Here is a 16,792-nt window from a genome sequence, read left to right on the forward strand (position 1 = left end):
GTCTGAAAACTGCCAAGCACCTTTAAAAGATGTTGGAGTTGAGTAAGCATTCCCTATGCTAAAGGATTGTGCTTGGCATATGCAGTGCATGAGAAAACTCCAAAAGAGTACGTGGGAAAAAATTTCTGTTCCACGTTCCCAATGACCACCTACCTAAATCCTAATCTAAAACACAACAGTGTACACAAAATACAGTGTATCAAACAAAAAAAAAAAGCTAGAAAATCGTCAGCAGCTGTATTAGCAACCATGCAAATCAATATAAGCCTAAAATTGATAGTCCATCTTAAAATCAAATGGAAGGTGTATATTAAAAGTGCATTCATAATCCAGAAAAAATTCTAATACAGCTCTTGTTGAATTTCCCCTAACACAATCTTCCACAAACTCAGTAGGAAGAACCTATCTGATAGAGGCTAAATTGTGATATGACCAGAACTGGTTTCTTTGTATTCAAAACCTCAGTCTAGCTATCAGAACATAGTTAATTATTAAACGTATGTGTATAATCAGAACACCTGACTTTGCAAATTGTTAGCAGGTTAGGATAGTGTACTTCTGTTTAAGCAGATGAGAGAAGGAAAACAGGTTTATAAGTTTATTTGCAATGTTTTGTTAGGCGAAGAAAAACAACGTAGACCTTGCTAACCACACATTGATGCAGCTTCCGCAGTTTCCGCAGTTTTAGCGCATTCTAGATTTAATCTAAAATGTCAAGGATCTTGGATCAGAGAATTTTGCTGTTAGTGATTTCATTTTTAAGAAGTCTGCAGACTACAAAGGTACTTTCAGAATGGAAGAAGTGTGGTGATCAGGAATGTGAGAGTAAGTAAAAAAGTTTTTGTTTTTTTTTCAAAAGGAGTCTGTGGTGTATGTGCAGCTATTACGAATCATAATGGCGAAATTAGCAATGAAACAGACTGAAAATGAGTAGTCACAGAAAATGTTTGTTGTAAATATACTAAGTTTATGAGCATTAGGCTTAAATATTTCAAAGAAGAAGAGAAAAAAAAATACTTGCTGGATTGTGTTGTGTAAGTATAGAAAGATCAAAGTTCAGTAAAAATACTCTCGAATAGCTAGTTTTTCTCAGGTTTCCTCAAAACAGGCAGTATAAAGCAGCTTTAAAAAAAATAAAAATGGTAGGCTATAAACTGAGAAAGAAGACTGTATCTCTTGTCTTTACAGTACATTCACAGCCTATTCTGCAAAATTCATTTTTCTGCTGTAAGCAAACTGTTTGGTTCTTTTTTTTTTAAAAAATCCTTCTTACAAAAGCCAATGTTAATATATCCTTTTTACTTATTTTTTTCTTCTTTACCATGAAGTAAGAGCAGTAACTAATTATGGAGTTCCTGGGGAGTTTATAGCTCTGCAGGAGGCAGAGCCACTGAATCACATGCGGGCAGTAATAAATAATGCCTCATTTATTATCCATTGATTACCTTTGTGAAACCTGTCGTAATCGTATGTAGTTGAAGTTGTTTCTAAGCTGTCTCCATCGGTTTGGCAGCCTTAACTGTTGCACTTTCAATGTGGACAGCTTGTTCTGAAGTGGAAGAGACCTTAAATTTCATCTGCTGATGGATCTTTACTTTCCTACGGAGCCGTACTGACTTCAGTGGGCTCTGGGTGCTCAGAGATGTCTGTCTTTGTGGAATGGGCTCCAAACTGACCAGAGCACATCAGTAGTGGTTTCTGTGGGAAGACGGGGGTGGGGGCGCCAAAGAGAATTTAAAGTAATTCAAACTGAATTGGAAACTGTTTTTGACAATGTGTTTAAGGTTTAAACTTACCTATTCATAAAATAAATGTATTCAAAATAGAGGACAAAATAATTACTAGATCTAACTTAGAATTTCTAAAATATACGATTATAAATATGCCTGGGAAATATGTTTTAGCTGTTTAGATCTGGCTTCAGTAGCTGAACTTGCTAATACTCCACACATATTTCCGCATTGAAAATTTTGCTGAATAAGGAAAATGCCCATATAGAACAAGACCTTTTCTCCATGATGTCTGTAGCAAATGGGAAAGAACACAGGGCTGCTTTTTGCATTAATTGTTTTCCACTTGATGATATAAATGGATTAGTATCATAATAAACCATGTATTGATGCATTAACAACACGTTTTAATGTATTTCTATATATTAGACTTCTTCAATAACCTGTCTGACTTCAGACGAAAAGGCTGCTCTACTTACTTGTTTCTTTCTTTCTACATACTATTCCAGCGGCAATGAGCAGAGTTCAAGCCACTACAGACTACTTAGGGCCTGATTGCCGGTATCTTAACTTCAAAACAGGGGAAGAGATAATGGTATACTCCAAACTTTCAAGGAAAAATGAAAATTTGTGGACAGGAAGTGTAAGTACTTCGATCTGAAAGACTTTCCCCATAAATAATTTGGATAGTATTGTAAGAGCATAGTATTGTAAGAGCATAACTGCAGTCTGCTTGCTTCTGGGGATCTTCCATCTCTTTTGTAATATTAACCAGTCATGGATCAATACAGTATTTGGGAGATGGGTCATTGGTATTATCTTTATATAGAAAGGGAAAATCAAATTTTGGCAAAGATCACTCATGGAGAAACAAAGCCAAGATGCGAATCCAGAAAAAGAACAGAAAAAGGAAGCCTACAGAGGGTGGAAGCAAGGAGGAGGAATACAGAGAAATTGTCTGAGCAGCCAGGGATCAGATTAGGCAAGCTAAAGCCCTGATGATAGAATTAAATCTGGCCAAGGACATCAAGGGCAACAAGAAAAACTTCTATAGGTAAGTCAGTGACAAAAGTAAGACTAGGGAAAATGTGGGCCCTCTCCGGAAGGAAACAGGAGACCTGGTCACCTGGGACATGGACAAGGCTGAGGTACCCAGCGACTTCACCGGCAAGGGCTCTAGCCACACCATCCAAGTCACAGAAGGCAAAGGCCCCTGGGAGAATGAGGAACTCCACTGTAGGAGAAGATAAGGTTCAAGTCCATCTAAGGAACCTGAAGGTTCACAAGTCCATGGGACCTTATAAGATTCATTTGCAGGTCCTGAGGGAACTGGTGGATGAAGTTGCCAAGCCACTATCCATCATATTTTAGAAGTCAGGGAAGTCTGGCAAAGTTACCACCAACTGGAAAACGGGAAACATAACCCCCATTTTTCAAAGGCGGGGAAAAAAGGAAGACCCAGGGAACTAGAGGGCTGTCAGTCTCACCTCCGTGCCTGGCAAGATCATGGAGCAGATTCTCCTGGAAACTCTGATAAGGTACATGGAAAATAAGGAGGTGATTGGTGACAGCCAACAAGGCTTCATGAAGGGCAAATTGTGCCTGACAATTTGGTGGCCTTCTATGACAGCTTACAGCGTTGGTGAATAAGGGAAGAGCAACTTACATCATCTGTCTGGACTTGTGAAAGGCATTTGACACTGTTCTGCATGACATTCTTGTCTCTAAATTGGAAAGACATGGATTTGATGGATGGACTGCTCAGTGGATAAGAAATTTTCTGGATGGCTGCACTCAAAGTGTTGCTGTCAATGGCTCAATGTCCACCAAGTGGTCACCACCATGAGTGGCGTTCCTCAGGGGTTGGTACTGGGCCTGGTGCTGTTTAACATCTTTGTTGGCAACATGATTTTGGGATTGAGTGCACCCTCACAAGTTTGCCAGCAACACCAAGCTGTGTGGCGTGGTCAACATGCTGGAGGGAAGGGATGCCATCCAGAGGGACATTGACAGGCTTGACAGGTGGGCCTGTGAGAACCCTATGAAATTCAACAAGGCCAAGTGTAAGGTCCTGCACATGGGTCGGGGCAATCCCAAGCACAAACACAGACTGGGTGGAGAATGGATTGAGAGCAGCCCTGAGGAGAAGGACTTGGGGGTTGATGAGAAGCTCAACATGAGCCAGCAACGTGCGCTCGCAGCCCAGAAAGCCAAACACATCCTGGGCTGCATCAAAAGAAGCATGGCCAGCAGGTCAAGGAAGGGGATTCTGCCCCTCTACTCCATTCTTGTGAGACCTCACCTGGAGTACTGCATCCAGCTCTGGGGGCCCCAACAGAAGAAGGACATGGACCTGTTGGAGCAAATCCAGAGGAGGGCCATGAAGATGATCCGAGGGCTGGAGCACCTCTCCTATGAAGACAGGCTGAGAAAGTTGGGGTTGTTCAGCCCGGAGAAGAGAAGGCTCCAGGGAGACCTTATAGCAGCCTTTATGTACCTAATTACCTAAAGGGGGCCTACAGGAGAGACAGGGAGGGACTCTTTATCAGGGAGTGGAGCGAAAGGGCAAGGAGTAATGGTTTTAAACTGAAAGAGGGGAGATTTAAATTAGACATTAGGAGGAAATTCTTTACTGTGAGGGTGCTGAGACACTGGAACGGGTTGCCTGGAGAAGTTGTGGATGCCCCATCCCTGGAAGTGTTCAAGGCCAGGTTGGATGGGGCTTTCAGTAACCTGGTCTAGTGGGAGGTGTTCCTGCCCATGGCAGGGGGTTTGGAACTAGATGATCTTTAAGGTCCTTTCCAACTCCAACCATTCTATGATTCTATGAATCCCAAGTTTTCTGTCTCCTTCATCTAATCATTTGGCTATAATGATTTCATCTGGTTCCCATTCAGGTCTACCAGGTCAGGTACCTACCTACAGGTCTGTGAGTAAGAAGGTTTTACAGTTGCTTAATCAGCGATCCAATACTGGGACCTGACTTCACGGTTTGGTGCTCAAGGAAAGTTCCCAGAGAAGTTATCATGCATATTTAATGATTTGGAACAACTGACAATGTAGCTAGAACAGCCAGGTAGTTATGTTATAGCTAAGAAGGAACAGATGCATTGATCCAAATCCAACTGCTAGTAAAACTGTGTGAGTGCTTCAAAACCAGAACATATTGGTAAACTTTTCTGTTTGTAAATGATCTGTCACATTTCTCATTTAACAGTGAAATTCCCTCTTTCTTTTTTCATCTGAGAGTATCTTTGCAGGTACCTCACTCTTCCTTGCTTTCCAAGGTGTATTCCTCCATTAAAGGCTATGTACAATGGTTTGATGTAAAGCTACTGGTCGGTTTCTTGTCAGACTGACCCTTACTTTGATTCTTTTGAGTATTATCATCAACTTATTTTCTGTAGTGTTGCCATCTTCATTGTCATTTCCTCTTCAGCTGCAGCTGGCCTCACACCTGAATTTCATATCCTACTTTTCTTGTAACTTATGGGTCAGTGGTAATTAAGGCACGACTTTTGTCCCACTTGAATTAATGGAAAATTTGCAGACAATTTTAGTAGGAGCTGGCTGAGACCATCTGTGCACTCAACACTGTCTTCATTTGAAGCAGTGTTAAGGCCACTGGTATGGTTCTGCACAAACACACGTTCATAAAAATAATACAGAAAATAACGGCATTGAGTAATATGCTTCCATTTGCTTTCTGAAATAGCAAATGGAATACTTTTATGAAGGAAAAGTAAACCAATCTTTTGACCAAACAAAATGAAGGGGGTAGGGGGAAGTCCTATAAGCTTCTTGTTTATTCATACTTTTCTAGCGTATATGATGCAAGCACCTAATGTACTTATCACTGAAGCTTAAATGCTCTCATTCCTTTTATATTTTTTACAGAAAGGAAAGGATTTTGGATATTTCCCAAAAGATGCTGTGAAGGTTGAGGAAGTTTTTATCGCAGAAGAAGTTGAAGTGCTCACCAAGGTAAACCAGCATCACCAGATTTTCCAATGTAGTTGACAGCAATTGGAAAATTTAATATCCAGTTAGAAATTCAACTGTGGATGCACATTTTATTTCAAATCATTCAAAACATGCTTTTTTCATTATTGCTCCATTTGTGTGTATTGTCCTCTAAAATAATTTTTATCTAATAAGAGATATAGAAACATTAGGAAGAATATAATTACTCACAGTCCTTTGTGTAAAGTTATCTACACATATAACAACACAAAAAGAGAATAAAGATATATTGCTGTATATGTATGTATTTCTACAGTGCTGTAGAAAATTACACATGAAAACATTTTAAAAGCTAATATTGTTCTTTTAGGAAACTGATTTCCTTTGTCTTCATGGAGACAAGTACACTTTTGAAAATGAAGACAGCACATTACATGATTACAACAAAGACAGTGAATACTCATCACTTGATGCAGAATCAAAGCTGCATGAAGACGAACTCTTAAAACATACAGGAGACTCCATGCAAAAGGAAGAAAGAGTTGAATCGATTTCTGAAAATGATTCCAAGGAATCTCCCACTCAGGAGGAGTCTGCAACTGAAAAGTTGGTTAGAAAAAATGAGAACAGAAAAGATGATACCGAAGAGCCAGAAATGCAAAACAATGTCCCACTAGAAGCCATTCCAACTCAGTCTAGCTGGATTGCAGGATGGTTCAGCACAGGAAGTAACAACGATGAAGAGCCCTTAAAAGCCATTACTGAATCTTTAGAAGAAAATACATACCGAGGCAGAAAAATGGTGGTAACTGCTGAAAATGACTTACAGGAGCCAAATGAGAAGGAAGAACAAGAACCCCCAGCATCTGCTTGGTTTCAAGGTGGACTGACGGACTTTCTGTACTTGGGTAAAGAGAATGTGGATGTTGGTTTGGCATCAGAAAAAAATGATCCACAAATCCATGATGTTTCTGGTGTGCCTGGACATTCCAATAATGAACAGGAAACAGCAGCCACAGAATTACTGAGAGAAGAAGAAAAGACTGAAAGCCAAGAATCCAAATCGAGTTGGTTTAATTTGGGTTTAACTAATGTTCTTAATTTTGGCCATGCTGAGAAAGATACAATTGTTATGGAAGACCAGCCAAGCAGAGAAACAGAGGATGAAGCAAATAAGAATGAAGAGGTGCAGACTTTAGACCAGAAAGAATCACACATGGACAAAGAATCAAAGGAGACAGTTAAAGCAGTGGCAGATGAAGAGATTTATGGACAAGAAATAACAGATTCAAACAGTAACATGCCAAATCCTGGGGAGACACCAGCAAGTATGCGTACTCTTAGTGACAACAAAAGCACCTCAGATAACACAGAAACATCTTTTGATATACTAAGAGGTGACAAAGAAAAGCCAGTTGAACCTTACAGTTCAGAACAAAGCTTGGTCTCAGAAAGCCAACTGCTGAAAAACACTGAAGCTAAAAAGAGAAATAAGGACTCAGAAAGCAAACATGGCCAGTCAGGCTGGTATACAAGTATCTATAATAGCTTTATCAATTATAATACGGACACATATGATAACCAACAGGGACATGAATCAATTGCACCAGATCAGATTTCTTCTTCTCCTACCCCACCTCAGACTTGTGATCTCTCAGACACAAAAAACACAGAAGAAAAGCCTGACATAGCTGAAGAACAGATCCATTTCTTCACTTTTAGTCATTTTGCAGACATGCTGAAGTTTCAGAGTTCAACAGCCAAAGAAGAGCAAGTGCAAAGTGTGCAAGGTGATGTGCTTTTTAGTGAAGAAACCTCTCAAACTGAAAATGATGATGAAATATTACAAGGAAATAATAACAGAGCAATAAAAGTACAAGCAAATCAGAGAGTTAGTGAGGAGCTGTCTGGAAAAGATGAGGGTGCAATCCAAAAAGGCAATCTGTTTTCCTCACTAGCTGTGCAAAATAATGAACACAGTAATGAACAAGCAAAACATTTTGTCAAATTAGTTGATGATAGTGATGCATCAGAAATTTTACCTGTCGAAACACTAGAACAACCTGAAGTATCTCAAAGACAGTATGTACCCTTATTTAGTTATTCCAGTGCTGAAGAACATGTTTCTAAGAGTAGCAACAGTCAGGAACTACCAGGAACTGCAGATAATCACCTGGGCATCAGGAAGACCCAATGTGCCAGTGAGCCAAGTCTTACTCTGGAAACACCCGAGAGAGGCAAACCAGTTGAATGCTGTGATACAGAACAAAATTCAGCATTGAAAAGCCAGTTTAAAATGGATGGTAATGTAAAAGAGAAAATTCACAAACCAGAGAATAAAAACGATGCAGTGGGGTTTTATGAAAACATCAAAGATTTCAGTCAGCATATTTTTAATGATGAACAGGATCAGAAATCTGAGGAGTCACAAGAAGTGACTCCAGGCCAACCTTTCTCTCCTCACCCCTCATCTAGTGGCTTCAGTTTAACAGGTACCAAAACTTCAGAAGAAACTGGCCACTTGGAGGACACATGGAGTTTCAGAACGGCAGGTAAAAACTGCTTGCTGAGAATAGAACAACTAAGCTTCCATGATGAAAACGGCCTCAGTGGAAGCCTTGGTAAAATACTATGGGGAAAAGAAACTGAAGGCACCTCAAATCAGAAGGTTAAACACAACAAATCAGATAACAGTAATGCAGATACCTCCAAAGAGAATGATCTTTCTTTTCAGCTGGTAGTGCAACATAACAAACAGGGCAGTGGAGGGAAAAGAAAACCAACAAAATCTTGCAGATTAGTAAAAGATACGACAACACTTGATGATCTTGCAGATAGCCTGCCAGGAGAGAAGCTACAAACTGAACAAATTCCTATGAATGTGCAACCTCATCAGAAAGGTGAAGCAGAAATAACACTGGAAAATTCATGTTCCAAACACGAGCTTCTGGTACCAGAAAATGGGTTAGAGGGCAGTCTTAATCCAGATCTTAAAAAGAAATATAAAAACCACATGGGATACAAAGGAAAGATTATTCTGTATCATCAGCTTTAGGCCCATCCATTCAAGCTGTTATGACAGTGCAAGATAAAAAAATATAGACAATGACTCTTGAGTTTTGGAAGGCATCATCAAACACAACTTCAAAAGGAACAGTAATGCCAAAGTCTTCAGCATCCAAGTAAAAAAAAAAAATTATACAGAAAACTTAGTAAAAATAAAATCAGTTATGTGATATTAGTCTGACTGAACATGAACTTTTACCCTAGCAGCCCTATAAAATAGAAGACAATTTTTAAAGAAAACAAACAAACAAACAGAAAACATTACTTAGTGTCTCCCAAACCCCTAAAAATATAAAGCCGGGCTGCTATTAAAAAAAAGCAGATTGGTTAAATCCTGCAACCTGGCATTACTGAGAAACCTGGCTGATAAAGTATACGTTGAAAAAGAAGATACTGCTGTAACTGAAAGAATGGATAATACTGAAAAATTAATTGCTGCTATACTAAAACAAGATAGGAGAGGGAAAGAAAAAAAAAATCTGAAAATCAGAGTCAAAGTCCAGAAATATAAATAATAAAAATTATATTCTAACAGAAAGGCAGTATTTTTATCATACCATCCGGGTTCTTTGCAAATATATTTGGTAAAACTAACAATTAAGCCTGTAGGAAAAAAAAAAAAGTCTGAGGATACACGTTTTGTCAAAAATAAACCCAAATGAAAACAGGGATGGACACTAGGACCAGTAGAATTAAATACTGCACAGAAGAATGAGATGGAATTAAAAGGAATCTGAACAAGAAAAAGATACTACTAAATCTGTAGAAGGTCCAGAAAATTATGAAATCATGCAAGATAAATTTGAGGAGGGACAGCTTGGCATTTTGGAAAAAATACTGCTGCAGAATACAATGAAAACAAGAAAATTGACAAAATCATAATAGGGCAGACAGCATTCATGTCCCCAGAACCAAGCAAAATCAGGCAAATATTGTATGATAAACACTCAGATTTACCAAAACCATTGACTACATTCCAACAATTTTATTTAATGTCAAAACAAGACGTTAAGCAACCCTGAGAGTATCTCTGAGGGAAGCAAACTGATGCAGCTGCACCAGCAACTTGAGAAGATTCATAATGAAATTACAGCTTCCTCATATAAAAACAATGTTATGCAGAGGAAACAAATGATTGCATCTGCCACAAAAGGGGCACAATTTCAACATTGGGCAGGAAAAATGTATGGAAAAAAGGAATGTTCTTCTACAGCTGCCAGAGCTTTTGTCTGCTGTAACAATTAAGTGTGCAGCCCAAACTGCAGCTAAAAGTACTGGACTAATGTTTCACTAACAGTGATTTAGCAAGAACAAAATATGCTTTGTTTGAGGAAGAGAATACAACAGATACTACACTGTCTCCTTCTGGTGATTTAAAATCAAGAGGTAGCGAGCCTAACTCATAGTAGTTAGTGACTGATTTATGATACTGAATTTATGATAATGGTAACAGTTTAAGAGCTAGTTATTCTTTCTGACTTTTGAATATTGGATTATTTGCGATGTGTATCTTTGGCCAGTACTGGTTTGAAGCACAGAATTAAAACATTAATCAATTCGTAAATTATTTTTTTTTCCTACATGGGCAAGCAAACTGTGGGGTTTTTTGAAAGCGGTATTTTATTGGCTTCAGGAAAATTTACTCCAGGTCACTGAAATTGAGGCAGCTAGGTGCCTTCAGTAATACTTCTGCATGAACATGCCTGTGGTTTCTTGTATTTCACGTGAAGTTTGTTATCTTGTGGGAAGTTGTTAATCTTTAATCCTACATGGTATTTTTAATTGTTCTTTCCATAAAGCGTTCCCCTCTTGTATTTGCATATAAGAAGGAGACCTACTAATCCTGAACAGGGAATCTATTGTCTGACTATCAAAACCAAGCACATTTTTTCCTGAACACTGATTTTAACTGCTTTACTACAACACCAGTTTTACTTAAAGCTCTATCCTCCAAACTCTGTTCTAAGACCGTTATTTGAACAAGTATTTCTTAAATCATAAATCTGTAACGCAGTTTCACTGTAATGCAGCACGCTAGTGTTTGGCTTTAAGCTGAGGAAAATAAAAATATCAAAATCGCTGTAGAGGTTAATATCTTATAAAACTCTGTGGGTATGTATAAGCTGAATCTTCTGAAAATAAGCATGATTTCCCTTCACAATTATTTGCAGGAATAGGCAGAAGAAAGCTACTAGAAGAAACATCAGAGAAGGAACATGAAATGAATGCAGCTGTAGACAGTGAACGTGACAGTGATCAACATTCAAAAGCAATAGCGATTCCTTCAGTGCATTCTGAAGAAAAAACGGACAGTTCAGCAGTTGACTCTCCACTGGATGTCACAAAGCCTTTCTCAGATGCCATCCAGAACTATGTTCCAAGTAATGGTAAGCGTTAAGCTTCTTAATTTTAAGGAAAACAAATTTGCAATCTTAAAAGAATTTATTTGGAATTATATTGACAATTGTAACATAAAATCTTTTTTGTTTCCTTATGAACTAACCACAAGGAGGCTGGATATATCAGATATTTCTGTGCTTGAATGCCCTTGAGATCAGGGAATCAATAAAATCTGTATTTTCAGCAGTGACGAGCACTATCAAAAAGGTAAGAATTCCTTATGTGAAATATTGTTGACATTAGTGCAAAATTAATCCAGTTACTGGTTATGTTCTGCAATCAAGCTCTTAAAAAAAGAAAGAAAGAAAAAAAGACCTTTTAAATAAACCCCCTGTAGTCCCCTTGCTTCTGGGGGTATGTGATGCTAAATGAGATATAGAACAAGAAAATGTCAGGTTAGCTGCTGTTCATCTGCCTCTGTTGTTTGCACTGCAGAACCTAATGAACTTAGTGTGGTGCGGTTTTTTACAGAACAGCCAGGAAACACTTCAGCGGTCAAAACATCAGCATTTGGGGGTTTTTTTTGGTTTTGGGTTTTTTTGTGTTTTTTGTTTTTTTTTTAATGAAACCCATAGCTCCCTCTAGTTCCCGAGATAGTACTGATCACATTTGCTTGCACTTAGAAAATTTGGATTAGGATGAGTGAAACAACCAGAATACTTCCATTGTTTTTAAAAAGTAATTTCAAAGTTTTGATTCCCAAAGATTCCCATAATTCATAATTGCATTAAAAATACTTTTCTAAGCAAGTATCTAAAATACAAAATGGGATTATGATTGCTATAGGGATGTCTTAAATATCAAAATGTAGGGACAGAGTGAATGGGGACCTTATTGGACATAACTGCACCAGAAACAATGCTGCCAGAGGAAATATAAGAAAAGATAGATGGTGTTGCACTGTCCCCTGTAAACAGAAGTGTAATAACAGGTAAAGTGGTATATGGTAAACTTCATTAATTTTAGTACTTTAACTTTGCTTAGATTGGGTAACCTAAGTTTAAGAACCATATACATTTGTTCCTGATTTCCAGTGCGCTTACAAAGATTCTGGCTAAATTGCAGCCTGAGATGAAAACTGAAGGGCTCTGGCTTTGTTGGTTTGTGTTTTTTTTTCCCTCACAAACCAGACTGGATTTCAATGCTCATTGATAGGCCACTGCTATGGCCAAATTCATCCTTGTATTGTTTGACACAGCTAAAAAAGCCACTTCCACCTACCACGGTCTCTTAGGTGGTACCAGTTTCACAGGCAAGTCACTCACCTTGCATTGTGAAAATTGAGTTAAGTACATGTAAAAAAATGAAGAAAAAAGAACAAAAAAACCCCCAAAATAGTCACAATGAATGAGAAGCTACTGCTGTGTGGCATCGCCGCTACTGTCTCGCATCTTCCCTTCCATTCCCCCTGTACTCGGCACTGGTGAGGCCCCACCTCAAATACTGTGTCCAGTTTTGGGCCCCTCACTACAAGAAAGGCATTAAGATTCTGGAGTGAGTCCAGAGAAGGGGAACGAAGCTGGTGAGGGGTCTGGAGAACAAGTCTTATGAGGAGCACCTGAGGGAACTGGGGTTGTTCAGCCTGGAGAAAAGGAGGCTGAGGGGAGACCTTAATGCTCTCTATGACTACCTGAAAGGAGGTTGTAGTGAGGTGGGGGTCGGTCTCTTCTCCCAAGTAACAAGCAACAGGACAAGAGAAAATGGCCTAAAGGTACACCAGGAGAGGTTTAGATTGGATACTAGGAAAAATTTCTTCACTGAGAAAAAGGGTTATTAAGCATTGGAACAGGCTGCCCAGGGAAGTGGTGGAATCGCCATCCTTGGAGGTATTTAAAAGACATGTAAGATGTGGTGCTGAGGGACATGGTTTGGTGGTGGTTTTTGTCAGTGTTAGGTTGATGGTTGGACTTGATGATCTCAAAGGTCCCTTACAACCTACTAGACGATTCTATGATTCTATGTGTGTACCAGCAGCCCTAGTACGATTCATTGTTGACAAACTTAGCAGAAGAAATTGAGTTTAAACGACGTCGTAACGCGGCGGCCCGCCGGGGCACCAACTCAACGCCTTGCGCAAGGTCCACCTGCCGCCCTCCCCGCCCCCGCCGGGGAAATGTCCGCCCCGGCTGCCCGTGAGGGAACCCCGGGCCCTGGAGCCGGGCCCTGCCCCACCGATCCAGCCCAGACGGTTTTATTTTTCTAAAGACCTTCTCAGGGGCACGGATGGAGACGGCGGACGCCGACGGGGAGGTGAGTTTCCCTGACCGGCGACTTTGCGGAGGAACAGGAGTAGGTTCCGGGGACACGTCAGTACCGGAGGCCGGTGAGGCGGCAGCGGCGGCATAGGCTGAAGGGAGCTGTCAGTCCTTCCCGCCGCTCTTTCTGTGGGGAGAGGGCCCGGGGACCTACGGCTCTGCCGGCCGCCCCCCAGGCTTGGAGGGCGAGGAGAGGACAGCCCTGAGGCGCGGCGGCCCCTCGGGGCCGCCTCTGGAGGCGCCGCGGCGGCCCCGCTGAGGCCCGGGCCCCGCTGTCACCGTCGTGCTCTCACCTTCCTGGCAGTGGTATCTCCCGCTCCGTCCCCCCCTGCAGTGGCGTGGAGCAGTGGTACAGCCTGCCGCCCCCTTCAGGCTCCCACCTGTGCCCGCGTTGTTCCCCCCTTCCTGCGGCAGCAGTGGTTTTTTCCTCCTTCACCCCCCCACCCCCCGGCTGCGGCAGTGGTACAGGCCGGTTGTCAAGCGGAGCGGCGGAAGGGGCCTCGCGGCGGTGGGCCTCGCGCCGCCGCGGTAAGATGGCGGCCGCCGGCCGCGGGAATGCTTTGGACGTCGCCGCCGCCAGCTTCTGGCTGGGCCTGCGGGAGAGCGCGCAGCGCTACGGCGGGCTGGCCTTGGAAGGGGCGCGCAGGGTGAGTGCGGGACCTGCCTCCCCCCCCCGCCAACCGCGGGGCCGGCTCTGGCAGACCCCCGCGAGGGTCGGGGTCTTGCGCGTCAGCGCGTGGGCCTTGGGGGAAGCGGCGGTGCCGGGTGGTGGCGAGGGGCTCGGGCCTGAGAGAAACGGCCCCGCACCGGAGCGCAGGGCTGAGGCGTAGGGGCGGGCTCTGCTTGGCCGGTGTGTGCGGGCGCGGGGGGGGGTCCCGGCAGCCGGCGGAGAGCTGCGCGGCTGGGGGCGGGCGTGGTCGAGGGGGCGGGGGGCCCGTCGGGGCTGGCCGTTTCTTCGGGAATAACGGAGGTCTCAGAAAGCCAGAGCAGTGAAGCGAATCCCCTACCCCCCGGTTTCACACACACGCACACCCCTCTTGGCTTGCGGTCGGGGTATTCTGGCTGTTTTATTAAAGAAATCGAGGTTCAGGCTCTACGGTACAGTAACACTTTGTTAAACACAGGTCACATGTAGTAAATGTGAGTTACATTAAGCGGGTTATATCCTTGAGAAAATAGTGGTATCCGTTTACAAATAAAACGTGAGTGTATTTAAGCATTTAAAATGTGTTAAATCATTGGCTGTGTTCAGTATGTTATTTTAGCATGAAGTTAGTTGAGCAGGTTTCTCTAACAAACAAATCTACCAGTAAATCATAAGAGACTTATCAGTATTGATTCTTCTAACAGTGAAACGTGTAGACAACTCAAAGCAGAATTTGCCTTAATTGGCAGGTTCAGAAGGAAAACTTTTCAGCGCTTTATCTAGTCATCATCATATCTTGCTGTAACTTTTATCTTTTTTTTTTTTCTTCACTTAGTAGATGTACAATTTAAAAACCAAAGGCTGCTTCTATCTTCTTTCTCTGAGTTTTGGAAAAAAACAGATGTACAAGCCTTAAGAGTAAACCAAGTCAACGTGTAACGTCTATTTCTGTTGAAAATATTAACCTCTTTTCCTTTAGTTGAAGCTTTTTACTTTATTTTTCAGGCTGTGGCTTCACTGCCTGAAGATATGAGACCTGGTCCTGATCTGTATGGTTTCCCATGGGAAATAGTGATTTGTGCTGGCATTGTTGGAGCCTTTACTGTTCTCTTGTTCCTGTATAGAAGTTATCAATCAGTAAGTGTTCAAATTACATGCAGATATGTAGAGTGCGTTAATGGTTTGAATTGAAATTGTTATTCTGTTCAAGATAGGTAATGCTTCAGAGTTTCGAATCTGTTGTGATTGACTTTAGAATCCCTAAAAGACAAATTCGGAAGTAGTCTGTGAAGATAGTAAGTGTTTGGACATGTACTGAGTGACTGTTGGTATTAGAGGAAATGCAATGAAACTTACTGTAGTAAGGGTTCCGTTTTCCTTCTCTTTTTCATTTCTACACCAGACTTTCAAAGTCAGCCATTAAATTATTTTCACGGCATATGGAGGTTTTCCCTAGGCTGTATGTATTGCTGTGCGTATAGATATCTCTGTGACTACCCTGTCTGTAGCCAGACCAGCTCAGGTCTTTCAAGGTAATTGTAAGCAAAAGCAATCCAGATGAATTCCCATCAAGGGAGACATTTTAAAACTCTTTGGACAGTGACCTTGATTCTGTTTATTGGAACACTGAAGCAATTTTACTGTGTGCTGTTTGTGAGCGCTAAGCTGATGACTTTGAGAAATGTAGTACTGAAACCTTTTAACACACAAATCAGATTATATTTTTGAGGTAAAGGTTGCTTCTATTGTAAGTAAGGATCTGAGTAATAACAGCTGCCTGCCATACTCTCCCTACTAATGAAATGAGGTCAGTGTCCATAATTCAGTGTTCTCAAATTCTCCCTAGTTTTTGCATACTTTTAAATAGACAGAATGTGATTTTGGTGCTAGGTATAATGACACTCACATTTGAAGATATGTTGCATAGTGGTTTAGTTTTTTGGATATGACCAGATGCAGTTTTAGGGTTCTGACATCAATTTAGATCTGGAAAATTGCCATCTTATTCTGTAGCAGTGATTCAGATTGTCTGTAAAGGTATCTGTAATGTATCTATAATTTGGGTTGTTGCTTCTGTTTTCTAGCAGCATCCCTTTAGGTGGTATGAAAGAGATGTTCTAGTATTGTTTTCCTCCTGCATATGTCACTAAGGCAGAAGTTTTACTAATAGCTTTTTCAGTCATCCATACTTAGGACTGCACTGACTCCCCTTTGAAGAATTAATGGTTACTTACTCAAAAGTAATGGGGTTTGATGTTGGGTTTTGGGGGGATGATAGGATCCCCCCATCATGCTTATGACTTCCTCTTTTCTATTATGGACTCCTTGTCCATCCCGTGTCTTTAAATGAGGAGGAAACGGGGAAAATCTGAGGGACCCATTGTGTGTAAGAAACATGATCCAGGCCCAGCCTTGAGAGGAATGCTGTGTTGTAAAGTTTTTGTGGGTTCAGCCAAGTTCTGCATGTCTTGTCCAGGCTGTTTGTGACGGATTTTGTCCCACAGTTTGTTAGATTTTGATTCTGGGACTAGACTCTGCATGGCAGTTGCCGATTTGGCACTTCCCACTGAATTGCATCTGGGCAGGATGCCCATCAAGTTGTACCCTTACTGCAACTCTAACTGTTACGTATTACAATGTGTGGGGTTTTTTTCCTCATAGGAAGTTAAGTCTGAACTAGCATGTGGAGCTTCCCCCTCCCTCCCCTTGCCTACTCTTGGCTGTGCATGTCC

General features: G+C 41.4%; 1 protein-coding gene across 7 annotated transcripts in view; it reads left to right on the top strand.

Moving 5' to 3' along the window:
- The first annotated feature begins 533 nt into the window (after positions 1-533).
- Positions 534-16,792, top strand: part of MIA2 (MIA SH3 domain ER export factor 2) — a 44,312-nt gene continuing 28,053 nt past the window's right edge. For 2 of the 7 annotated variants that reach the window (XM_074585205.1, XM_074585207.1), the window contains exons 1-2: positions 13,104-13,409; positions 15,066-15,197. In XM_074585205.1, coding sequence (XP_074441306.1) covers positions 13,383-13,409; positions 15,066-15,197 — 159 coding nt within the window. In that variant the 5' untranslated portion in view covers positions 13,104-13,382. Of the gene's footprint in view, positions 826-2,239; positions 2,374-5,627; positions 5,715-6,063; positions 8,246-10,930; positions 11,147-11,268; positions 11,367-13,103; positions 13,410-13,450; positions 14,062-15,065; positions 15,198-16,792 lie in introns of those variants that run through there. The other 5 variants (XM_074585204.1, XM_074585206.1, XM_074585201.1 and 2 more) reach the window with 4 other exon arrangements.

Source organism: Larus michahellis, chromosome 4 (genome assembly GCF_964199755.1).
Source record: "Larus michahellis chromosome 4, bLarMic1.1, whole genome shotgun sequence".
In the NCBI taxonomy this organism is placed as follows: Eukaryota; Metazoa; Chordata; class Aves; order Charadriiformes; family Laridae; genus Larus; species Larus michahellis.